Genomic DNA, 25,560 nt, shown 5'->3' on the forward strand with positions numbered 1-25,560 from the left:
CTATGTTGGCAAAGAGAAGCTGGCCCCAGAGTTAATGTGTTGCAGATGCCTCCTGCTGGCTCACTCAGAGCTGTTGTCCCTGTTTCAGATCATAACAAATGCTGCTAAATCCCTGACACTGACTGAATATAGGGTTTTAGACTTCATTTAGACCTATGTATTGAGGGACCAGGTGCACGTCCAGGCAAAAATACTCAGGTGCAAGAAAAACAATTCTAATTTGGAGCCAGAGCACAAAGGAGGCCTGCACACTGCCAGGCTCTTGAATAATGTATTTCTCTTTTTGATGCAACAATCTGCTCAGGCTTGGGTGAAAGAGAAAAACAGGCATTTCTCTTTGAGGCAGTAATCAACTCAAATCACTCTCACCTGTTGGTCTGCAATCAGCGGGGGAAAAAACACCACAAGACTTCAATCAAAGAACTCCAGAAAATAGAAACCCACACAAATAGAAATATGGTTACTTGCAATACAACAGCATTGTAAAAGCATGCAGCAAGCACACGAAGAATATATAATTTAATATACATTATAGTTATGTGTTCCCACAATTTATGAAATGATTAAAACATTAGGCTATATGTCATCAGTTGTAAGTGGTTTTATTTGATGCTTAATAGTGTTTACTATCTTAAATGAATTGAAGTTATACTTATGATATAAATACAATTGATACTATGGAGTTAGTATTGTGAAGAAAGAGCACAGCTGCCGCCTATTGGTCATTTATCAGTATTGCAGGTTGAAGTTCAGTTGCAACTCCCGCGATATTTGTGCACTTTGACTGAACCAAAACAGGAAGTGAGACATGGCATCAGTGTTCGGCGGAGTAGAGGGGTGAGAATAAGTTAAAATATAAAACTAAACTTTACAATTTCATATATTATGAATTATAAGTTAAGGCTAATATGAATTGTAGGCTTTTACTCGTTTTTTCGTGGTTGCCACTGAGAAATTCGCGGTACCAGCCGATATTGAAAGAGTTTCATTATGACCACAGACTAGTTATCTGACTTCTTGTGCGCGAGCATCTGTCTCGTGACCCCTTTCTCTCGCTTAAGTTACCTGTGGGGTACTGTCCGTTTACATACGAATATGAGATAGTTGTAAAGCTTTTTATGTCCCTTCTGCCTCGGCTATGAGTTTATAAGGGACTAATGACTAATACTTTAGTTTTTAGCTTGTGTTTATGTGTTTCAGTTTCGTTTATCCCCTCTGTTCTCTGTGTGTGTACTCAGTGGAGGGACTCACTCCAAGGTGGTGCTGCTGTCAGCAGATGGAAAGATCCTGGCAGAGACAGAGGGACCATCCACCAACCACTGGGTGAGGAAAACATTTATTTATGGAGGAATTTGGATTATGTGCTTGCCTTTTTTGCAGTGATTTAATGTCACTAAGTGCATTCAAGTACCTTGAGTACAAATTCGAAGTACTTGTACTCTACTTGAATAGTTTCCATTTTATGCAACTTTATATTTCTACTACACTACATCTCAGATTTAAATATTGTACTTTATATTCGACATGTTTCTTACAAACAATAATGCTATCAGTCATTGTGCTCTTTGTGTTCATATGTTTTGTATACAGTTGGTTGGGGTTGACAAATGTATCGACACCATCAACGACATGGTGCAGAAAGCCAAGATGGAGGCAGGGCTGGATCCAAACACGCCACTATGCCTATTGGTAAGTCGAAGATACAATGTTGTGGGATAGTATTTCATTAAGAAATAAGTGGCATTTCAAACTGTGATTTATTTGTGTGTGCAGGGCATGTCTCTGAGTGGGGGAGAGCAGAAATCAGCCATCGACAAACTGATCGCTGAAATGAAGCAGCGGTTCCCCGCTCTCAGCCAGCACTACTTCATCACCACAGATGCTATTGGTGCCATGGCAACTGCCAGTGATCACGGTAACTAGTGTTTTTTTGCAATGAATCCCCACAAAGCACAACACTTTAACCAAGCAATGCTGGAGAAAGGCGTTAAGGACTAGCCTGAATTTACACTGAACCAATCTAAATCGCCTATATGCAGTGATGGTATTTGTAATGTTACTTGGAAATAACTAAGTACTAACACCATAATAAATAAAAAAAACTCAGTTTCAAGAACTTCATTAATACCCAAGGAAATATTTGTGCGATAGACACTCACGAATTACAACATTACCATCTTCATTAACCTTTAAAAGTCATTTTCAAGTATGGCCTAAGAAGTCATATAACAGGGCATGGCTTCATACTTTACACTCGGGTGTAAAGGGATATAATTTCATAAGTCTCTCCACATTTATGGCTTAATGAGATCAATGCAGTCATCCTTATTGTTGTCATATAATGACATCAGCTCACTGTGTCGGTTTTCTCTGCAGGAGGTGTGGTGTTGATATCAGGGACCGGCTCTAACTGTAAGCTGGTTCACCCTGACGGCTCACAGGTCGGCTGTGGAGGCTGGGGTCACATGATGGGGGATGAAGGAGGAGGTAACCATGGAGATATGTAATATATTTGAATAATGTATGGCTTTACTGATTGATAGAAACTCACAGCTCTGTTTCTCAGCCTTCTGGATCTCTCACTTGGCGGTGAAGACGGTGTTTGATGCCAAAGACAACCTGGTGGCTCCTCCTCATGACGTCACACATGTCAGAAAGGCCATGTACGAGTACTTCCAGGTCAGATTGCCACAACAGCAAGAAATGTGTTTATGTACAATAATACCAGCTCAGGGTAATAGAAACAGTATGTTTTACCTCTCATATTTGTCTACTAGCATTGACAAAGGAGTCTGTGTCCTAGTTTAGAAGGTTTACTTGCATTAAAAAAATAAATGTATTAAATGTACTGTCCTGATGCAGGTGTCAGATCTGATAGGCATGCTGCCGCACCTCTACACAAACTTCCAGAAGTCCCATTTTGCAGGTTTTTGCAAGAAGCTCGCTGAAGGTAGGCTGTGCATCACTTCCTGTTTGGTTCTTTTAAGAGCAAACATTTAAGTTTTGATTGGAAGGTGAACTGAAACGTTTTGTGTTTCAGGAGCAAAAGCAGGGGATGCTCTCTGTCAGCATGTGTTCACTCAGGCTGGGAGAGTCCTGGCAAAACATGTAGAAGCAGTCCTACCTGCAGCAAAAGAGGTAACAAATAACCAAAGTTACAGTATTTTCACCTATTTTCAATTTAGTTTTGACTTTTTAAATGTAATCTAGTTCAGTTCGTTTTTCACAGTGTTTTATTTAAATGTTTTTTGGTTCTCAGATAGGTGTTTGTATTGGTTTTACAGTAGTTTTAAGTTTCCTTTTCCAGGTAAATTGTCTCAGAAGTGTGAAGTGTCATTTATACATGAAGTTCATGGTTTGAGAGCTGTGTTAGATTTGTGAATCAGCGTGACTCATCTTTCACTCAGAATAAAACTTTCACCAGCATTATTATCCCACACACACCACACACATACTCATATTCACATTTGAATTTCTTGTGATTTCTTTGTCTCTCTGTGATCGAAGCCTCTATTGAATGGTGACCTAGGCCTGCCTATCCTGTGTGTGGGCTCAGTGTGGAAGAGCTGGGAGCTTCTGAAGCCAGGTCAGTGTCACAAATCAAGACAATTAGGTCCTTCATTAAACATCATTTGCATCATCTGCAAAGAATCCCAGCCATTTTCAGTTACCCCTCTGTTTCTGTATTTCTCTCTCTAAGGGTTCACCGAGGTCTTGGATAAAGTGGCATCATCTGACAAGTTCAAGGGCCGTTTCCATGGCTACAGCCTCCTGTCCCTGCAGCAGTCCTCGGCCCTCGGCGGAGCGAGTCTGGGGGCTCAGGGTATCGGCGCAGCTTTAACTTTGGACTACAAAGCTAACGCCAAAGTCTTCTACCAACACACTTTCAACAGCAGCCAATGATAGTGCCGCTGCACATCCTGGAGCTCTTAACCAATCAGAGTTCAGATAAAGGGAGATTGCATTATTAGCATCATGCTAAAGTGATGATGATAATAATTATTCTGTAATAATGATATTGCCTTTGATCTTTTACTACAAGATACAAAGAAGTTTGATGAAATTATTCAAAATCTTTGCTTTTACTGCTGCATAGTACCTATTTGGACCATTTAATTGATATTCCTTTTTTTGTTTTATTGAAATTGTAAATCTTTGCACCTTTACAACAGTTGTTTACATTTGAAATTTATAATAAAAAACGAATTCAGATTTGCAAATAATCTCTTATCCACTAAAGTAATTGAAGTTCTAAACTGTGATCCGAAATACCTGTTGGTGTTTATAAACAAATCCTGAATACAGTTTATATTTACTTTGTATTTTTAATACTTTTACTGAGATAATACTTAATGCATCTAAAAGGTCATATATTCTTTATAATATTTTAAAGTGGGATCTACATTTTTGGACATGGGGAAATCTCGTGTTCATTTGTTTTCCAAAAATCTTAAATTATTTAATATTTATTAATCTAGTTTTATTCTATTAACCAAACCATTGAATTGGATCTGCCATGCGTAATTGTGACTTTACAAGGATTCACATCACATCCTAAAGGGACTGCGGATAGACTTGGAGGTACAGTATGTGGCTAGCAACAGTCAAAGTAGCAGTATTTGTTGTGTTGCCAGTCATTTGAATATATACAATTCAATTGAAAACAGCAGCAGCAACATTCCACTGGCTGTGTCTCTCACAGAGTTCAGTTCAGCTTCACGGCTGTTGGTGGTGCGCTGAGATTACTCTACCACAGAGAAATCTAAAGACCTGCAGATGCTTCCCTATAACCAGTTTAAGGTAAATATTATGAGATTCAAGCACTTCTCATCTTTTGAGTTAAATTATGCAATACAATGCCTTCTTATTGTGTTTCTCTTGGTTTGTTTTGAATTGAAATGAGGTTAAAAGTAGACTCCTGCTGCTACAGTCTTACCAATATACACAGATGATGATACAGTTGTTAAATATTGCCTCTAACTTAATTATTAGCAGTTTTGAACTAATGTTGTATAACAGGTTAATTTTAAACCTGCGTTAAGGCTATCTGACATTTGGCCACTTGAGGGCAGCAGAAATAAACTGTTATTTTAATCCCGCTACTTCAAGTATATTTAGCTAATAATACTTTGTAAATTGTTATACATGGAAGACTAAAGCTTCTAAATCTGTTTATGTACAATTCTGTTATTTTGCATAATTATTTGTTTCTAAATTGACCCCCACATTTAGTTGAAGCTTTTATTTATTCCGTTACTTCTCTATCAGTTATTGAGTAATTTATTTGTTATCATACTAGCAGCTTAAGTAGTTGTATTGCAGAATTAACTTAAATAAAGGATCTGATGAGAAAGGCTCTACATAATTAAACCAGTGTAACTGATACCGTGTTAATCCTGTCTTTGTGCTGACCCACAGTACTTAATATGACCCCCCGTCACAATACATGTGTTCCCCTTCCAGACAGTGGGGATGATGCCCTGGGAGAGATATGTCACTACTTACAACAGAGACTTTCCGCCCTTCAGTGAGCGTCGGCCGCAGGTCAACCAGCCGAAGTCGAGGACTGAAGCTCAGGCTGCTACTTCATTCATCAGCCCACCTCAGGTTGGAGAGACACACAGAACAAGAAAGATTTATTCAATTTCAGACTGACTCACTGACATGATGTGATTGTGTATTCACAGACCGAACGTGAAACCTGGCCTATATTTCACCATAACTTTTACAAGACGTCTAACAGCGCCTACGGCTCAGGTTTACAGGTGAGCCACAACAACACACACATGCACACATCTCATCTTCTGTTACCAGGACGACCCTCACACTTCCTGTTTTCTTTCTTTCAGCCTCCCTCTTATTCTCTCTTCCCTGCTTCCTTGCATCCTTTTGGATCTATACTTGGCGAGGAGGCGAAAAGTCGATTGAACTGTGTTTTTGATCCAAAAGGTAAGGAGTGCTCTCTTAAACACACCCATACACACACTCACAAATACTGTACACACATCTCTGAGCTATCCGGTCATTTTCTTTTGACAGTAAATGTGTTGGAGCAGCAGGAAGCAAGAGATGAGCCGCAGCAGAAGCTTGATGTTCTCTATGAGGAAGGTAACACATCTCCTTTTTTACTTTTAGGGAGCTTTGATTGATTCATCTTGTCATTTTAGCCTTATATTATTTCAAGATACATTAAACTATAGGCTAGGTGGCACTTGGAGTCCCGGAGAGATTATTAAACATGTCTTCTGGGTACAGGCTCATGCGTAAACCCACCGCAGACAAATAAAATAACTACAAAAGGACGAAAACAATTCCAAAATGACACTAAAAGAGGCTAAGCAAGACTTTTAAGTATCTGTGTCTTGCTCTTATGTAGGACGGTGATTGGGCCCACTGTCTCACAATCTTCCCATGATTTGAGTAAAGAACCACACACCATTTCCATTATCCCGCCTCTATATTTTGGCACCTTTAGGTGTGATTGTGTTGTTATCTCGTGTGGATCCGTCCTGCTGTGAAGACCTCCTCAGATCTGTCTGCAGTGAAGGCGAGTTGAATAACCTGCTCCACCTCCCCGAGGCCTCCCGTCCAATTATCACCATGAAAGGTAGAAAGAAAAAAAAAACACACACACAGCTATTCTCTACTGCATTTATGTAAAAGACAACAAAATCACAAAAAGATGGTTGGCAATGTAAAGAACAAGCAGCTGTAGTGTACTTAATTATCATTCTGAAGTACACATCCTTTCATGTGACTCTCAGCCAGAAAGCAAATAAGTATATTTTCCAAAATATTAAATGATTACATTTAGTATGTCTGAGTCCCAAATCGTTTAAAGGTGGGGTAGGTAAGTTTGAGAAACCGGCTCGAGATACACTTTTTGTTATATTCCATGGAATGCTCTTAACATCCCGATAGCAATGAATATCTTAAGTGCTTTGACAAAAAATCCATTCAAAAAATTTCATCTGTGGAAGCCGTAGTACTGTAAAAAGTACGACCAATCATTTGAGCCGGCCCGGCTAAAATAACTGGATGGCCTACCTGCCTGTCAGCCTTCCATCAGTGCACAAACTTATCTCGTGCCCTCATTGGTCATGTGCGCGTTCGTGTGTGTTGGAGGAGGGGCTCTGTAAGGAAGTGGCAGATTTTTTCCGGCTGTGTATTTTCAAATTCTAGCGCACTCGAGCAGGTTTCTCCAAAATTACCTACCCCACCTTTAAGTGAATTAACTGAAATTCCCAACTCTCATTAGATGCGGAAAATTGTGATGGCTATTGGAGGGGCTGGGGACCGGCTTCTGGACTGACAAACAGCTCCTTCATTCAGCCTACTTCGAGCAGTTGGTAACCTCACTTTTTTACACATTTTTACAAATTATTAAAGTTTCTTCCCACAAACCTCTCTTGTACCCTATGTGCAATATTCTGACATTTCTCCTTTCTCCTCCCTCTCAGCTATGCATGGGACCCTGAGTGCTCTAGTTGTTACTTCAAGATGCAAACCTGCCCCCCTCGTAGCAGCACTCTCACTCCGGCCCACATACAGCCGACCTTCCACTGCGCAGAGCCCAGCAGGACGCAGCCGATGACAGAGTACCAATCCAGGTACTCTGCTGCGGTAAGAGACTGTGTGTCTGTGTGTGTGATGATCATCAAACACCTTGTATTTATTTCGCTAATGACCTTGTGTGCCTACTCCTAGTGGGCCCAGCCTAAGATGCAGCAGAGTTGCGGTCACCATCGTCATTGACCTCCTCAAAAGACACTTTATTCTTCCCTCTGAATCTCATCTCTTGCTTCAATACACTGCAGATCAACCAAAATACATTGTTTGTGTCTTGTGTCAAACAGTTTAAAAAAAGGGATGCTATTTCTTCCAATCACTTGCACTTTTTAGCCTGAAAGGGGTACCACATGGGAAAAATCCTTCCTAACAGAGGCAGCGGTCAATGATTCTCGCCTCAGGATACAGAAGCTGAGGATGAGTCATAAAACAGCAGTAAAGCATCTGCTGGCAGGAAGACTCTTAAAGGAGACAGTACAATGGGCTTCTTGACATCCTGAGGTTTAACTGTGCAGCAGCAGTTAAGAAGTACACAGATCCCTTTAGTAAACATACCACAATATAACATTTAAGTAAAGTCCTGCAGTAAACCTACTGTGCTCTAGCAATTGTAAAAGTTGTAATGATTATTACTTAAGTCTTGTTCTAAAAGTCTCTAGTACATGCAGCTTTAATGTACAAGTAAACACACTTAACAGGGTGCTGCCATGGTGAAAAAAAGGGAATGCCTTCTCCGGTTTTATCATTTATTTTTCAACAAAAAAACAGTTCTGCAATCACGTTCTGAGTAGCAGAGATTATAAGGGGTCACTAAGGTCATCATACTAGATTGATGATGTTCTGCTTGCTTTATAAAATGGTGATCTTCCAATGGGGTCATTTGCGTCCGTGAGTGATGCCACACTCATTTACTGCTTCTGTTCGGGGGTTAGATGATTCATCCTTGCTGCTCTTTTTCTGAGACTCCCTCCTAAATGGGTAATTGGCATGTGGCTTTTGTCATTGTAGTCAGACACCCTGAACAAGCCACTCGCTCCTCCTTACAGAAGTGGTTGACTGTAGAAAACGACCCTGACCCCACCACTCCAAAGGGAGGACATCATTCGGCCATAAATGCTCTGGGTCTGTTTCAGGAACCTCATATGTTTTGTGTTCAGAAGGACTGGAGACAGTAGCCAGCATGAGGCCTAAAGAAAGGAGGTCAACATGACCTGTGCGGCAGCGTGTTGCTTTTTCCCTCGTCCTCGTGTTTTTCAGTGAAGGATGATTGAAGTCAGTTTGTCCTGACGTGTGAAGATCTCCGGTGAGGAAGTCCAGATAGAAAGAGCGCCAAGTCGATTGTGTAGTTTGATGTTTCATAGCCTTCCTAAAACATAGAAACATAACTTCAGTTACAACTTAATGACTTCTTGGGTTGAAATTGTAAAAAAAAAAAATCACATTACATAGCATCAGGAGGTTCCCAAACATCCCTGATTGTTCCTGTTACTTTAATGGCTGCTAGACATTTTTAATTGGCATTTTCTACATTAAGAGCACTTTGTTCATACCTGCAGCGATCTGCTCTGGCTCAAGCTCCATACCCATGTAATATTTCTCCCTTCTTAGAGTTTTCATTTCCTCCGATGAAGGCCAATGTTTGAACAATCTCATCACAAAGTTCATTCAGAAGATGACCTTCAGTCATAACAGTCGTCATGGGATTGCAAATGCCCAAATAAGTGGTGCTAGAGAAAATGGATATTTCAACTTTACATTTCCATGACTACTAGGGAAAATCTGCCAGGAAGATTTTTGTGATATGATCCAAAGCTTGAGGACAGATACTGAATGGTCCTTGTGGTGAGATTGTTTGTAACATTCATGACAATAACAAAAGTATATAGAATAGTTTTGTCAAGGCTACATTTTAACAATACCCTGACAATTAGGCAAATGATTGTACAAAATAACACCAAGCATATATACCTTTACTATTACACTACTGTCCATTTAGTAAACCAAATTAAAAGAACATTTCCCAATGAAGCAACATTGATAGTATTAGAGGTTATTTGAATTATACAAATCTTTGGAAAATAGAAGCATAAAACCATATTGATTTATTGGGGACCAGTGTGCATCAAAATGTGACAAAAGACCAACAAAGAGCAACTGTCTTTTAACATCTTTATTCTTCTTTTTTCATTATTTTTATTTGTATTGAAATTCTTACTCTTTGTGTCTTCAGGACCTCTTTTCTTTTTTCTTTTTTTTTTAAACGGCGTATGTCATCTAAACGCGTCTAAACAAAATCACCAAAAATGATTTCATGTTGTACAATCCACCTGGCGGACATTCCTATTGGCTTCACCAGGGCGCCATTCACCACAACACTGTGAGGAAGTTCAATTTTAAACACAGATTTCACACTTTAAGAACACACCGGAGTACTTGTTAGGCTGCATGGTTGTAAAAGGAGAGCTCAAATACTTCAATAAGTTACAAGTGCACAAGTGTGTTCTTAACACCTAAACACAACAGACATTATCACTGTTAATACTAAAAATGAATGGTGACATTAAGAACATATATGTTCAGGTCACAAGATAATGCCTCTGCATTTTAAACCATAAGTGGCTGAGACTAGAACATGACATCTGGGTTTCCTGAAAAGCATCTTCACATACTACTACCTTTCCCTTTTCGACTCAATGGGAGATTATACTTGCACTAAACAGGCGATGTTTCAAGGAAAGCCAGACCGCTACAAAGATTTATGGTTAAAAAGAACTTCCTCAAAAGACGTCAACCTACAAAGAAGAACAGCAAGGAAGCCATACTGCCAGCCACATGTTCCATACTGCTTTATTCTGATTGGCCATGACAATATTGTCCCCTCACATTCCCTCCTGCAAACAGGACTGAATGACACCACAGGTTACTGTACCCAGTAGAGACACAAAATTCCTCATCCTCAAAAACATGAAGAGAAAAAAAAAGAAATAAAATAGGAGGAGAGGCTATTTGAAAACCTGATTTGGATATGGACACTTGATCTGATGCTGGACAAACCAAATGATCCGGCAGAAAGAGGCAGTGGCTGTGTTCCAGACCAAATACTCCCCTGTAACAAGGTTGTTCACTACACCCCATAAATCTAAATTGAACTAAAGGATGACGCCGTGAACACAAATAACTGAGATTTTTTTATTAAAGGGCCAAAAATCTCTGACCTTGCCTCTATAATAATATTTGTCTTGCTTAACTCAACTGGATGCATGATTGAGAAACTCACGCATCTGAGAAAAGATAAACATGGACTTCCACATAAATTGGGAAAATAACTTCTCATCCATGATTACCTGTCTGTTCAGATCACTTCAAGAACAAGCGTGCAGGGAGGGTGGGGTCTGTATTTAGTTTGGAACGGAGCCGCCGCAGATACAAAGAAGAGCCCACATTTATAGATGCACAAGAGCTGTGACGTCGCCATGAGCTTATTACGTCATAGTAGCAAACGGGTGTGACTGACCGTAATGACACAACAGAGCAGCTGCAGAAACCCATCAAGTCCCCTGAAATGTTAGTCATTCTTTAAACTGTACTATTGTGGAGACCTTTGATCTACAGACGATGTTTCTCAAATCTGACAGCACACAAATTAACACTTAAGTGAAGCAATTTCTCCAAGTTTATTATTATTAGGTGTTTTTGGATTGACGCTTTGTCCTGGTTTCACTCCTTGGTAGCTGCCTCAGTTCCAAGGGGACATCGATGAGATCTGCATACTCTGTAAACATCAACAGTGCCATCTGAAATGCGATGATGAGCTAGCGCCCGCAGTAAGGGCGGTGCTGGTATTACACCCCTCCCCCACCCCGTTCCCAATGTCCCTCAGTTTACAAGAAACAAACAGGAAATAAAAAGATTAAAGAAACAAAAAGAAAAATAAAGAAAAGAAAAATAAATCCCCCCACCCCCCAACTGGGCCTGTCAGCGCAACATTGACTTCAAGCGTGTAGGAGTGTGTGTGTGTGTGTTGTGTGGGTGTGAATCAGTGTGTGTGCGGCCGTGACCGCCAGAGTCTCTGAGAATATGTGAGAACTGGTGTGTGTGCGTGCGCGTGGAGGCTCCATGGGGGTGAGGGGGACTCCTAGTATTTCTTCCCCGGGACAAACTCCTTCGCCTCGGGATTCAACATGCTCTTCCTCTGCAGACAAAAACACAAACGAGTGTAAGAAAATCTTTCTTTTCACATGAATTTATTCTTTAAACATTAATTTTCTAGATTAAGCAGTTGGTGTAGGAAAGGTAAAAAAAAAAAAATCTATCCCATCCATTTTTTTTTAAATCCGATTATTTTTTTAAACTGAACCCCAGAGATATTTACTTTAATAAGATATAAAAGTGAAATCTGCATAATTGAGATGCTGAATACAGACATTTGTATTTCTCTTTATGTGTAATTAAATGCTCCTTTGACTCACCGCCACTTCCTCCAGGTTGTGGTGATCGTTGACGGACAGCCCGTTGAGCTGCTGCTGCAGCTGCCCCACCCCCTGGTTGTTGAGGTCACGTGAAGGGATGAACCAATCCTGGTCCTCCTCTTCCAGCATTTCCTGGAAGCAGCGTTCCAAGAACTCCTGCTCCAAGAGCTCCTCTTCCACCTGGGGGGAAAAATAGAACGGAGTGTTGACATTGGTGGGCAAAAGAACACGGGGAGGAATATAGGAGAGATCATTTGCATGATAAGTGGGTAAAAGGTCCCCTAAAGAGGAATCTTCTCGGTAATGTAGTGGCACTTGATTCATCCAGGCGAGCAAGAGAAAAGGATGAGATACAGAAAGAGAAGGGGAGGGTGGGAGACTCCAAAAAAGCTAAATACAATGCATAAGCATATATTTATACAGGATGGCCTCAGTGAGTGAAGAGACAGGAGGAAGGAAGGGGGGGCTGAGTTGGGTAAGACGCAGTAGGACACGTAGGAAGGGGCAGAACAGCAATAAGAAGAAGAGGGAAAGTGGAAGGTGGAGAGGTCATTTAGAGAAATATATGTGTTTTGGAAAAACAGAAAGGGCAAACGCCAAGTAAAAATAAGAAATAGGAGTGGAATGAAACTACGAAAGGACGTCTCAATCCAAACTTAAAAATCGGTTGGAATATTAGGAATTGTCCATGGTATGAGCACTCACCTGTCTGTTATACTCTTCTTCGTTCTCCATCCACATGTACTCAGCGAAGGGATTGGCGTCGCTGCCCTCTCCTGCGTGCCCATTGGCCACCGGCTCCTTTCCCTCCTTCCCTGGAGCTCCGCCTCCCGGTGTCTTGGCCACCTCTGGACCGCTCATCTCTGCCGGCTCTGCACGACAACACAGGTACAAAGACGTTAAAATAAAAATACAAACTTTAAGGGTAAATCTTCTCAAAAACGTCATTATTTAAAGTATATGTAAAGAAATATGCTCAAACCAACTAAAACACCCCGCAAACATATTTTTGTTTCATTTTTAGAAAGGCAGATCACTTTGACTCGTTCATTAACCCCCAGCCGAGTCTTAGGCTGCAGCCACACGAATACGATAACGGTCGTATCCGCTACAGTTCTCTATCAGATAGACGGTTCGGCCACACGAGGCCGACATGGAAACGCAGAAAACGATAACGGGTCCCAAGGTGGGTAGATCTGCGGACGAAACGCTCTGGGGGGCCAAATGGCTCCGTGATTACGCCCTATACGATCATTTCCTGATAACGATGACGCAATAACCCCAGTGTTTCGAGCCAGGTCCCGGTATCTCGCAGGACAGTGCACCCAGCAGGAGCTTCCAGCTAGATTTGATCGATATGGACATAAACGCGAGTGAAGTCTAATCGGACAGGAGAGGAGACACGCAGCTCTGCATGATAACCTGCAGCTCCGCCCGCTGTGATGGAGCGATGAGCGGAACAAAACACACACTTCAAGTTAGATAATCACCCTTAGCTATTTTAATTACCTCTCAAACTACCTAAACTAGTTATAAATATGTTTATTTTTACTGTCGGGTCACTCATTACTGGATCAGCCAGCTGCATGAGACCACGGATACTGACAGGAGAGAGGGAGGAAAAGAGAGGCTCCGTCCTCCGTGTATTATTCTTATATTATTATATAGTCGTTATTCATTTGTTTTAAAGCTTAATAAATAACAAAGAAGACCTTTGACCGGCACTTTTCTAATTTTGTCCGGAAGATTTAAACTTTAACGGACATGTTGACCGGCGAAACTCCACCTCTGCTGCTAAATCCAGCGCGGAGAATAAACAGAAGGGCAACCATGCATGCGCGAGAAGTCTTCTTCGCTACTTTTGGTGTATTTTGTGGCAGAAGTACAGCGCCACTTACAGGCCCGGCATATGTACTACAGCGTCTCCAGCGGTTCGAGCTGTCTCGTGTGGACGAACACGTTTCTGGTGCCTACTGCGTGTGGACGGAATACTTTTTTGATAACGATTTCGGTGCGTTTCTGTTATTGTCCTTGTGTGGCTGCAGCCTTATTGGCTGTTAAATTAACATTATCCCAGCTGAATCAAGGCTGAGGCCCAGGATCCAAATTGGACAAATGGGCAGCATCTCAAACACATCTTTAGCTACAGCGGAATAACTGCTCCCACGGGTAATAGAGTCTGAGTTTTGCTGCTCATAACCAACAAAGAACTGCCAAAGAACAATTTTCCATATCTAGGGATGTGAAAAAGAGACGGAGGGAAATATGCAACACCGTCTGGGACTGATCCTCTTCTCTGAAACTTCTTTGTGGTAACTTAAAATGTCATCCAAATCTAAATTAATATGACGGCTTAATGAAAAGTTTGGTCTTTTAAGACTCTTATCAATCAGTTTTCATGTTGATGAATTTAAGTGCTTCTGTGAAAAAGGCCAGAGTGAATTATTAGCAAGGAAAATACAAACTCTGGAGTTCACTGACATTTCCAGGCAAACAAACACCCAGAGAGCTAAAAACCATTTGGATTACGCAATTATAAAGAGAATATACTAGTCAACTTCCTCGTTTCAATTTACAGTTAATCTTTAGTGTTTGTAGCAAAACAAAAAGGTCAACAAAGATTACAATCTAAGTCATGGGCAGCAAAACCAAGATATGTAAACACGACAGTGGAAAGTAAGATAAGTGTTAGTAAGACTAGTAAATGCAGAGGCTGCAGGTGTTGCGAAAGGACATCTGTCCCTTAGCTTTTAGCTGGAGATTTATTAGCAAACCACTTAATTAAAAGGAAGAATACAAATTGGAATTATTTTAGTTTCGCTGTCTTTCATGAAACTGTGGCATTAAATGTGTGCTTTTGTCGTAGCTTGATGGGTTAGGAAAGTAAATGTGTTGCATGTGTCAATAACTGATTTTCTGTAAGCATTCTTTACATATTTCGCTTTCTTATGGAATACTTATTAGTTTCACTATAATTACATACTGCAGCTGCCTAAAGTATGCATACAATTGGAACATACTATTTTACACTTAAACTTTGACCCCCTTGCTCATACATCAATCGCCGTCTGTCAATGAGCCATCATCACTCAATGCTCAAGGCATTTCTACCTCCCCAAAAAACACACAAACTTTCTTGTTCTGAAACACAAAGTGCCATGCTGTGTGCGTCTCCCCATTCCCATCTTGGCTAAAATTATGATTACCTTCATGATGCCAGCAACAGCTGTCAGACAAACCATATTATGTTACACCATCAACAAAGGTTAATTATTTTTTTATTTTCCAAAACATGTCAGAATGCACAGTCAGTTAATCCAACTGGTTTGCCACACCGGACTGGTAAAAACTGAAGTTGACTCTTTACACTACTTTGATATGGTAAAATAGATGATTAAACATAATATGAGCATCCCTTCTTTTCCTGCTCTGATAAGAAATGCCCACTTTTAATGACATAATCTTCAGACTGCCAGCCAGCTCCAACAGACTTGTCATGACTCAACTGCAGCCCCGCATTGGGGGGAGGGGGGAGAGGGGGGGGGGGGGAGAGGGGGGGGGCGATGATCTCAACAAGGCTTCGCGCAAACGCAGCCCCAGGGTCGGCCTGATGCAGACACATGATGGCAATGTTTGACTCCCAGCAGCTTAACACACAAGATATCCACATTCAGGTTACATATACACCTATTCCAGCTGCCTCTAACGCCACACAGTTACGTACAATCGTCCATCAGAAGAGTTTAAATAAACGTGTATAATATAAGTAGGTTAGTAGACTAAGAGGAGAGTCTGCCTGCCAGGCTCAGAGCTGTCTCTGTTTGTCTGTCTGTGGATAAACCAGTCTATTAATGCAGTGAATGGATTCACATGCTACCAAGGCAAATAATAAGTGAGGCAAGGAGAGAGTGAGAGGGTAAGAAAGAGCATTTTGTAAATTAATACGACAAGCCTACATTTTATTCTGCACTAGGTAAGCAAGGCGCCAGCATGTTGGACGTGTTTGAAGCCTGCGTGTGTGCCAAACTGCCAGTGTGTTCAAACTCCCTTTAACTGCAGTCTATAAAGTGTTATGGAACAACAAAGATGTAAATTGCCAAAGTTAAACGGACAGTTTAAAAAAATTCACTTAGGATGTGTTGCACTTAAGCATAATTTGATATATCAGGCATGATTGGTGTATTTACTTGCTCTATGAATTGCACAAACATATTTTTGTTTCCACATTTTGGAACGTGTTGCTTTTCTCTGTTTTATGCTACTTAAAATTGAATATCATTGGGTTTTAGACTGCTATTTGAACAAAACAAGCCACTTGAATCATCACCATGGGTTTGTCGTAAAAAGGCAATTATCATTATTTTCTGACAAGTTATAGATTACACCATAAAGGCCTTAGCTGCTAAAAAATAGGATCAGTATTAAGAGGAATAAGACAAATGGGGTGCAGCCCTATTATAGACTACAAAAAAGTATGAATCCATAATGGTTAAGAATGATCATGTGATTCACCTTGTGAAATCAATTCCAACAATTGAGTCACTGTAAACAAGCCTCCGCTCAGGGGACATAAGAGAAGATTGCGCAGCGTGTGAAACAGCATGAACAAGGAAAAGTGGAGACAGAGAGCACAGTGCCATTATGTACCGCATGTAGCACTTAACATGTTCATGTTGCATAACCATGTGTCAGTCACCATGTAATATTTAGTTAGCAGGTCCTAGCGTCTTCCATGCCTGGGAGCAGAGTGTGATCTAAACCGATTTGATGAGGGTGAAGGATACACAATGGAAAGGTAAAATGCTGCTCAGCAGTAATAGAAAGATAAATATAATTCAGAATATCAACAAAAATTGTGATGCGATTAAACACTAGTACTGAGTCAAATGGCATTGTCTTAATGTAGCGAAAAAATGTTTCTTGTACATTTTGTTGCGAGCAGTTCATGTTTTTCTAATTGACACGGGTACAAACTATGCACTGACATTAGATTACAATAAAAGAGATTTGTATTTTTATAAAAAATTGGCGGTGTCTTTTGGTTTGAATGGAAGAGAACATTCTAAATATCACGATTAAAACACTCAACAATGGCAAATGTTTATGATCAACCAATATTGGGATCAATTTGGCAGGTTGATGGTTTTAGACAAAGAAAAAGCAAGTTAAAATGTCACATTAGTCTCTGGGTCACTGTGATATTTTCACAAAGATTATTTTTGTATGTACAGTCTACATGAAAACTAAAAGAAAATCATATTTATTAAAAACAATTGTTGGTAGCCACCCTAAAAACAGAGATTATAAATAGTTGGATATGGATATTTTTCAGTTTTTTTATCTAGGCAGATTAATCGATGACCAAATTAATTGTAAGGCCTAGTTACAAAACTAGTACAAATACAGTCAAATGTTATGTTTTAAAAGACATGTGAAAAAGAAAAGCGGATGGATAAAAGAAGATAATCGATTGAATCACTGTTTTTGCTTAAAAACCAACTGAAGCAACAAATAAAATAGTTGCTAATTATTTTACTGTCGATCTGAAACGACTAATCTATTGATCGTTTCGACCCTAGTTTATGCAATTAAATAAACTGTTCATAATATGCGTTTTTAAGATCCCATGATAACCCGCCTCATAACAGATTATGTAATGTAACAGTTAGCACACCGTGTGTAATGGGATGTGTCGTAGTAGCTTATAGCATGCTAACAGCTAACAGGCTGAGCCAGGTGTACGGGCCTACCTGGAAAGTTGTGAAATGGCTGGGACGCTGTTAGCCGAGGTAATGCTAAGTGGCTAGCTCCCGGTAGCTGCGGATAGATAGATGCACATAGCGGTGCTGTCAATGCACGGGCCTAAGGTGAAAGCTATCCCACCAACAACAAAAGGGAAGCGGGATAGGGTGTTTACAGTAACATGATACAGCCTGAAAACAGCTTAAATGGAAACAAGGCAATGAATAATAATGATATGATACGTTATTGCAACACTTTCACCGAGGTCAAACTCCGTCCCTGAGCGGATGCTTGAGGCCAAACAAAGTGGGAGCTTCGCTATGAGCTAGCACGCTGCTACAGCATGGCAGCATCACTGAAGCAGGTCAACAAAACAAGCTCCGTGCGGGGATTACAACATACACACCACGAAGCGTACAGATGTTTTTAAAAGTCAAAGTTACCTGGCATCGTGCTCCTTTCAAAGTGTGACGTTACACAATGTTATTATAGCAACTATACAGCGAAGAGTGCGTATTCGTCGTTCCTCCGGTGGGGATTACTCTGTGCTGCGATGCAACGTAGCTCAATTTAGCTAAATCCTGTTAGCCACCTTGCTAGCGTTAGAAAGCTGGGACTGTCACGTGGGTTGGGGGCTGCATTCGTGTTCTTTCAGGAAAGTGGGATTTCTAAGTTAACTTCACATGAAACCAAGCGGAAAATATTGTAGCCATCTTTACATATCTATATAGCACAAATGAAACGAGCTTAAAAACTAAGGCTATAACATTACTCCAAATTATAGCCTAAATTAAAAAGATAGGTGCTTGATTATCCTTTTAAAATACACAGAGAGAGGAGATCGGAGTTTAAGATATGTATTATTATTTTTAATTTACGTTTCTTAATGTAACATGGTTGTATTGTTAATATTAAAGTGTACATTTGTTTTACGTTTACAAAAAGGAAGACATTCCCATCTGTAGTTTTGTGAGACAAATTAAGGAACATATAAAATAAATGCAGTGTTTGATCTGTTATAATCTAATAATCTAGCTAAGAATCCTAACCAAAAAGAGTTTTAGTCTACAAAGATATAAAACAGAAAAATCACATAAGCAGGGCTGTAAGAACATACATTTTAGTTTCTTATTAATAAATTGCTTAAAACCATAAATTAAAGGATCAATAGTTCAATCAAACTGTAATTAAAAACTACCAAAATTGTTTATTTTCTTCTATAAACTAAGTATAAAAAGATTGGTAATTTGCTTGAAATCAGACTGATAGTTCTATGTGTGATATTGCAAACATGTGGCGTTACATGATCTAAAGGGAAACTCAAAAATATGTACATAGCGTGCACGTGGAGAGCAAATGAAAAACAAACTGGCCAAAAGGGTCGTCAGAATGAATTGATGTTTGTTCAAATATTTGCAGTGATGCACAGAAACAGACGTGTCCCGGATATGCAAGCAGCTCCATCATAACATCTGGTTATATTCCACCACAGTTGTTCCCTTCCTATTCCCCCCAGGGGCTAACGCTGGGTGATTAGATGATGGATCCAAGATTGAACAAAATCCAGCACTGCTGCACTTTGAGCAGAAAAACACTGTAAATCACAAATCTCCTCTGAAATATTACAACATAAACACCATCAAGCATGCCTGAAATAGATCGCATTACTTTCTTCTCTGGTCATATGTCCTAGTGGTTATTAACGTTAGTTCATCGTTAGCTTTGAGTGACTGACATTGTGGTAGCCTGATTGATTCCTTTGCTTCTGAAAGCAACAAGACAAGACAAGTGCGACCAGTCAGTATTTGGAAGTATAAGGAAGCTGCTCTCCAGAAATAAACAACATAATAAAACAGTTAATAGGAAATATAGAAGAGGCTTTACATTGTTGACTGTTTAAACGTATTGCTCAGTGTGTGCACTTATAATGCTGAGGTTATAATGTTCAGATTTTGTTGAGACTGTAAGAGAGAAGTTTAGATTATATTTTAAGGTCATTTCGGAGACTGTGCTTGTTGTGTTGTTGAGTCATTAACTGAGATAGGTTTCTAATATTTTGTCCACCATGAGCCGCGTTCACACCGGAGTACCCCTTATGTCTCGTTCACACCAAAAAGAGCACTTAATCTCGGGAACTTCTACCCCCATTTTTAGTGCCTGCTGAGAGATGGTACTTTCCTGGGGGAAAAAAGTGCCCCAGTTCTGATTGGCTGGGCGAATTGCAAACCACGCCCCGTACAACTCTGAAATGTTTTGTAGAGCCGCCATTTTATTTACTATTTACTCGGAAGTCCCCAACTCCGGGGACTTCCGGCCGGGGACTCCGGGTGGCAGCATACGCCGTGAAGTTGTTTGCGGCCTGCCAGTAAACCCAAAGCAGAAGAAGACGAAGTAACGTCAGCGGGTCATTTGCGTAATCTTCAATCAGGGAAAAGTACTCCGGTGTGAACGCAATCTGTACTAAATGCCCTGGGGTTATAAATGCCGGGGCACTGAGTGCCGGCACTAAATACGGCAAAGTACTTGGTGTGAACGCGCCTATGAGTCTATGTCAATGAACGTAGACTAAATATGATTAACAAGGCCATACAAATGATATAATTCATCAGCAAAACAATGACCATAGAGTCGATCAGCAAATAGAATAGAAAATGCATCACAATTTTCCAACAATTAAATTATCTTTAAGTTGCTTTTATTTTTCAGACAAACGTACCTTTACATTTAAAGTGGACCTATCATGCTATATTTTAATAATATAGTGTAGGACCATACCTATATCAGGCATATTTATACTTTTTTTTTCTTCAAAATACCAAACAGATCATGCATTTTAGCCATGCCTCATTTTGCTCAATTTGACATTTGTTTAGCTCTGTTTGTGTAAGGGCAGAACAGCACCATCTACTGTCCTGGCATATGTACTACAGCGTCTCCAGCGCTTTCGAACGGCAATGGCCGTGGCTGTCTCCTCCTGATTGGTGGAGTTGGCCCAATAGCCGTAGTGCCACTGTCCTGACGTCAGGAAAGTGTTCAAACCTGGATCAGTTTTTTATCAGATCCGTTGCAGCCCCTTTTTTAGAGATTTGGGTATGGAGGAAAATAGAGAGGGTTGTGTTTTCTGACACTTGGTGAGTTCCCTGGAACACCGGGGACACATATTCATGTATAAAAGACGTACAAAAGTGCATTTTGCATGATAGGTCCCCTTTAAATTATCTTCTCGAAAGAGGAGCCACATATCGTATCATATACAACTGGAGCCATTCTGCTTAAAAATGACTTATGATCCCCCAAGGGGTTGCAGGATAAATGTGGAGAAATATCTGAAGAATAAAAATCAAGTGACAAGAAAATAGATTTAACTATTTTTTGCATAATTTAATAAAATATTGCACTTCTAACATCTTTTTAGTTGAAACATCCCACAAGGAACATTCCATTTGGGTTACATGTTTGCAACATATGCAAACTAAATGGCCAAGAACAAATCACAACATGTAATCGTTTCAGCCGTACACGTCACAGTAACATTGAGAGGGGAAACTCGGGGCTCACAAAGGGTCCTTGAACGCAACATGTGAACAAACATCCCTCCGCCACACGACCACTACACTTTTTATACACATATGCCTGCGTGGCTTGAGAAATAAAAGCTTTTCTGCAAATAAATAACACATAATCAGCACTTAGTTAACTTTTGTTTTGAAGGTCAATTTAAGATATGATAAACAATCAGACTTTTAAAGATAAAGTCTGTTCTCTGAATCAGTGTATAAGTAAAGTCTAGTAGCCTATCATAGCCTGTGTTACTTATCTAAGAATAGATAGCCTATAAATGCAACTTTTGAATACTGCATATGTTCCCTAACTTGACAGCGCTCTCGTGTAATACTCTACTACAATACAGTTCTTTTTTTATTAAGAAACTTAAGTTTGTTTGTCTCCTTTTCATCGTTCTCATAAAAGTTGTCTCTTCTTCTCATGCTGATATTTTAGTTGGTTCAACACCATAAGTAATGTTAACAGTCACGTTGATTCAATCTATTAATAAATAGACCTCTATAAGGGAATTTGCACACGGTAATTGCTTTTCTGAATAACATTGTTCGCACGGCTAGCGTTTCTTGATTCTTTCTTCTCGCTTTGTTGCTGCTCATTCTTTATTTTTGGTAGCAAACAGCTAGCATCCCCCTTCACTCCACCAATAACAACAGACTCACCAACTTAAAGTGCTCACAGGGGGAATCTGCAAACCAGCTGTCGGGGGAAAACGTCTTTCCGGTCCCGGGCGTCACAGGAAAACCACACAGTAAACCAATTCTTCTATTAATCTCCAATTTACAAAATAAACACGTGTCTCCTTTGTCAGTTTCTTAACGGTTTTGTCTAAGAAAACCCGGAGAAATCCACTGTTTCTCTGCCGAAACGTCGAGGGGGGAAAACGCTGTGTCGTGGGTCGCGTTTGTCCAGCTGTATAGCTCAGTCATTGGTTGAAATATACGTCAGTCAACGCTTCCTAATGATGCTATTCGTCCAGATGACCATACGCCCCACGCACCACATTTCACGTAAGTAAACAAAATATAACCCATTTGCCTCGCTGCCTCTTTTTTTGTAATCAATGAACCCCGGTAATATTTGACAACGTGGCTGTATTCACTAGGTCTACAATTTCTTAAAAACACCACACTGTAGTTTTAATATTTTTAAAGCTGAAAAAGCGAAAAGTTGTCAACAGAAGATAAAGAATGTAATGTGTGAGTGTGAGCAGAGGCGTGCACATGCTTTTCAGGAGGAGAGGAAATCCACGATGTGTGTCACATGATTTATTACCGTCACATAGAGTCTCATGTTCTTTAAGAAATACACATTTAGTAGGCCATTCATATTTATATTTGTGTTCTTCTTCTCAACAGCTCTTTGGTATGAACAAAGGAAATCGAGTTGTACTTGTTAAGTTGTTCCATTATTTATTCTTAAATCTGTTTTGCACAAAGTTCTTTTTTTTTAAATCATTATAGGATACTTGTTTTTATATCGTGATATTACATTTTTTTAATATTACATTTAGGAAACATTGCATTCAAGGCAAGGCAACTTTATACAGTATAAACACGACACTTTCCATACAGTGGTACATTCACTGTAGTACATTCCCTAACAAGGCAGATGTAGATAATTGAAATTAGGCAATAAGTAAAATGGTGATGCTAAATCTAGTCCACACTTGCAAATTAAAATTATAAAGGTGGGATATCCAGGTTTGATTGTGATCAAAATCTTACCGATCATACAGTGAATATTTATTATTTATGAATAGATAAACCTAGTTACCCTCGACCTCTCAAAGGAACCTCAAGCCATCTTTTTGAATGTCTTTAAAAGGAACAAAGTCATAAGATCTGGCATCATTTCATGCACTACTTTTTCTTGATGTTCTTTAAATACCCTGACGGCAATGAGTTGTTTAATCGGAAACTTCCACACAAACACAGTATTGTGGTTATTTGATAATTGATTGCTGACTGTCACGAGTCAAAAGTAGCCTTTAAAGCATAATGCCTGGTGGTGCTAATCATGTGTAAAGTGAACCTTAAGTTACAGTAAAAAAAGGTGTTGTATGCTTATAGATAAATAATGTATGTATTTCTAAACTAATGCTGGAATTTATTTTCTAATATTCTGTCTATTATCAATTTAAATATGAAAGTTTCAATGATGTTTATGACAAATGGAAAAGTGCAATAAACCAGTGCTTCAGTGTAGAATCTTGTTGCCCTGGAGGATTTTGATGAACTAATTTCCTAACATTTAAGTGCCCTCCTATTAGTTACAGCAACAGAAACATTTTTCTCTATGTGTTTTGACAGTAAAATTGGCAGTGGCATGTCCTACAAAAAGGTCAAAGTTTCATCCGTTGGTTTGATTCGAAGCTGACACCTTGTTTGCATCAGAGCCTTTTACAGCCTCTTTTTTTAGATAAATCAAAATGATGAGTTTCTCCTTTTTCCATCATGCAGGTTTAGAGATCCGACAATGTTTTTAGTATTGACAGCTATTCATCAGAACCACTGTTTGGCATAAACAAGAGGACGACAGTGGTGTGTTTGATATAACCTTCGTAGTTTAGTGAAAACAGTATTAAATTGCTCATTTAGTTCAGGGTTCTGGCACGTTAACACTCCTTTTCTAAGCCTGAACTGCCACACGGATTCAAATAATCCATGACGCGCTATTGTTTTCTATCCTCATTCAGCCTCTGTCCTTAATAACGACTGAGGTGGAATGAACAACATTCACCTGGAGCAGCTGTTCTCTTGAAAGCTAAAGGGGAGGAGATTTAGCAGTAAATAGGAGGGTGCATTACCCTGAAATCACAGTGGAGGGCGACTGTAACACACAGTGTGGCTGTTGGGCAATATGCTGTCAATGTGGAGCACAAATATGTACCCCTATGTACATGAGAAATACTGCACCACCATAACCAATAATACTTGTTGAAATTAGTACTAAATAAAGTACTCCATGAAAGTGGGACCAATCTAAAAGAGGGACTCTGTCATGCGACATTTGGGGATCTTTTCTGAAGCGGCTTAAGGACAGCTCACCAAATTCAGGTCTATTTTTATGCACATTGTTTTATATTTTAACGACAAGGCAGGTAAATATCACAGCTCCAGAGTTAAGTGCTGAATACTCATTGAAAAGCAAGTGACTGTACTCTGTACTTATACCACTTATTTTTTCTTTTTTAGGTGGTGGAGGAAGAACAAGATGTTTGCAAGAAGTCAAGGTTACACAAGGTTAGTAGCTAACATAGAAATTATAACTTTGGGGGTGAATTATTCTTTTAACACACTGCCTAGACCTTCATACTGTCACAGGAGAACACAGCAAAATATTGCATTTACACGTACCAACTGTTCTCACACTATTGGTTGTTTTTCATTCTCCACTCTGCTGTAACATGACGTCCCCTCCCTCTTTTCTCTCTCCCCGTCTATCATTTTCACCCTCTGTATTTGCTATTGAATCATAAATCATATATTCCCTTCCTGTGCCTCTCTCTCCGCTTTGCGCTGCCTCTCTTTTTATTACACAATAGCCCAGACCTGATGTCAGAGGTCAGTCATGTTTAATATGTGCGTGTATCTTCTACCCCAGCCTTTCCTGTGGCCCTGGGTCCCCACCCCAGACTTCACCGGTAAGTGGGTTTGTCCGATGCCAATACATGGACAAATGCATGCATACACTCGCAGAAACATACGACACCCCAAGCTTGAACACGAGCAGGAAGTATCCCGTTAGCAAGCACACTAAGGTACAATATAGCCTTATTATTTCTGCAAAAAGTCATTTTCCTGTTACGTGCTCCCTTCCTGCACCTGGTCTGCCCCCTGGCTCCGCCTCTGCCCAGGTGTTCCCAATGCCACTCAGTCGCGGAGATATGAAGAGAAGCTGGAGGAGAAGGATGTCTCGCCTTTCCTAACGCTCTCGTCAGAATACCCCTTTGCCATTTAGTGGGGGTTGAGCTATAGGCTATATTTTTATATGTTTATGTTTAGCCTGGAGGACCTGGTAGTCCAGTTTTCGCTGCTTTATTTAGTTTCCCATAGGGCTTATTATATTTGACTTTTGGTTAGGGGGGAGCTCTGGGTCCTACGGCCCCTGGTGTGGCTGGCTCGGGTTCCCTCCTTCTTTTTGTTCCTTTTGGCCAGTCCTCCAGACCTTTTTTATTTCCCGTTTGGCTTGTGTAAGAAAACGGCTCATTAATAAT

General features: G+C 40.0%; 3 protein-coding genes across 7 annotated transcripts in view; all 3 read left to right on the forward strand.

The window, feature by feature from the left end:
• Positions 1-762: 762 nt before the first annotated feature.
• On the forward strand, positions 763-4,223 carry nagk (N-acetylglucosamine kinase). Its single transcript, XM_034136591.1, has 10 exons — positions 763-837; positions 1,239-1,323; positions 1,591-1,689; positions 1,774-1,915; positions 2,377-2,487; positions 2,567-2,679; positions 2,863-2,950; positions 3,041-3,138; positions 3,508-3,586; positions 3,701-4,223. Exons 1-10 carry the CDS (start codon positions 809-811, stop codon positions 3,901-3,903), a joined length of 1,047 nt encoding a protein of 348 aa, XP_033992482.1. The 5' UTR covers positions 763-808; the 3' UTR covers positions 3,904-4,223.
• Positions 4,224-4,392: 169 nt separating this feature from the next.
• Positions 4,393-11,500, forward strand: LOC117487860. Of its 3 annotated transcripts, XM_034136593.1 has the most exons (10): positions 4,393-4,581; positions 4,703-4,800; positions 5,464-5,607; positions 5,688-5,765; positions 5,850-5,949; positions 6,040-6,108; positions 6,476-6,607; positions 7,259-7,349; positions 7,461-7,623; positions 7,708-11,500. In XM_034136593.1, exons 2-10 carry the CDS (start codon positions 4,777-4,779, stop codon positions 7,753-7,755), a joined length of 849 nt encoding a protein of 282 aa, XP_033992484.1. In that variant the 5' UTR covers positions 4,393-4,581; positions 4,703-4,776; the 3' UTR covers positions 7,756-11,500. The 3 variants fall into 3 exon arrangements, with proteins under 3 accessions (XP_033992484.1, XP_033992483.1, XP_033992485.1); XM_034136592.1 differs by having other exon boundaries at positions 4,393-4,800; XM_034136594.1 differs by lacking the exon at positions 6,476-6,607 and having other exon boundaries at positions 4,393-4,800.
• Positions 11,501-12,744: 1,244 nt separating this feature from the next.
• hspa12b (heat shock protein 12B) overlaps positions 12,745-25,560 on the forward strand; it is a 31,307-nt gene continuing 18,491 nt past the window's right edge. Inside the window, exons 1-3 of one of the 3 annotated variants that reach the window (XM_034136585.1) lie at positions 12,745-12,926; positions 24,539-24,586; positions 24,948-24,987. In XM_034136585.1, coding sequence (XP_033992476.1) covers positions 12,778-12,926; positions 24,539-24,586; positions 24,948-24,987 — 237 coding nt within the window. In that variant the 5' untranslated portion in view covers positions 12,745-12,777. Of the gene's footprint in view, positions 12,927-16,238; positions 16,834-22,009; positions 22,352-24,538; positions 24,587-24,947; positions 24,988-25,560 lie in introns of those variants that run through there. The other 2 variants (XM_034136587.1, XM_034136588.1) reach the window with 2 other exon arrangements.

The sequence above is a fragment of the Trematomus bernacchii genome, unplaced genomic scaffold, assembly GCF_902827165.1.
Source record: "Trematomus bernacchii unplaced genomic scaffold, fTreBer1.1, whole genome shotgun sequence".
Taxonomy (NCBI): Eukaryota; Metazoa; Chordata; class Actinopteri; order Perciformes; family Nototheniidae; genus Trematomus; species Trematomus bernacchii.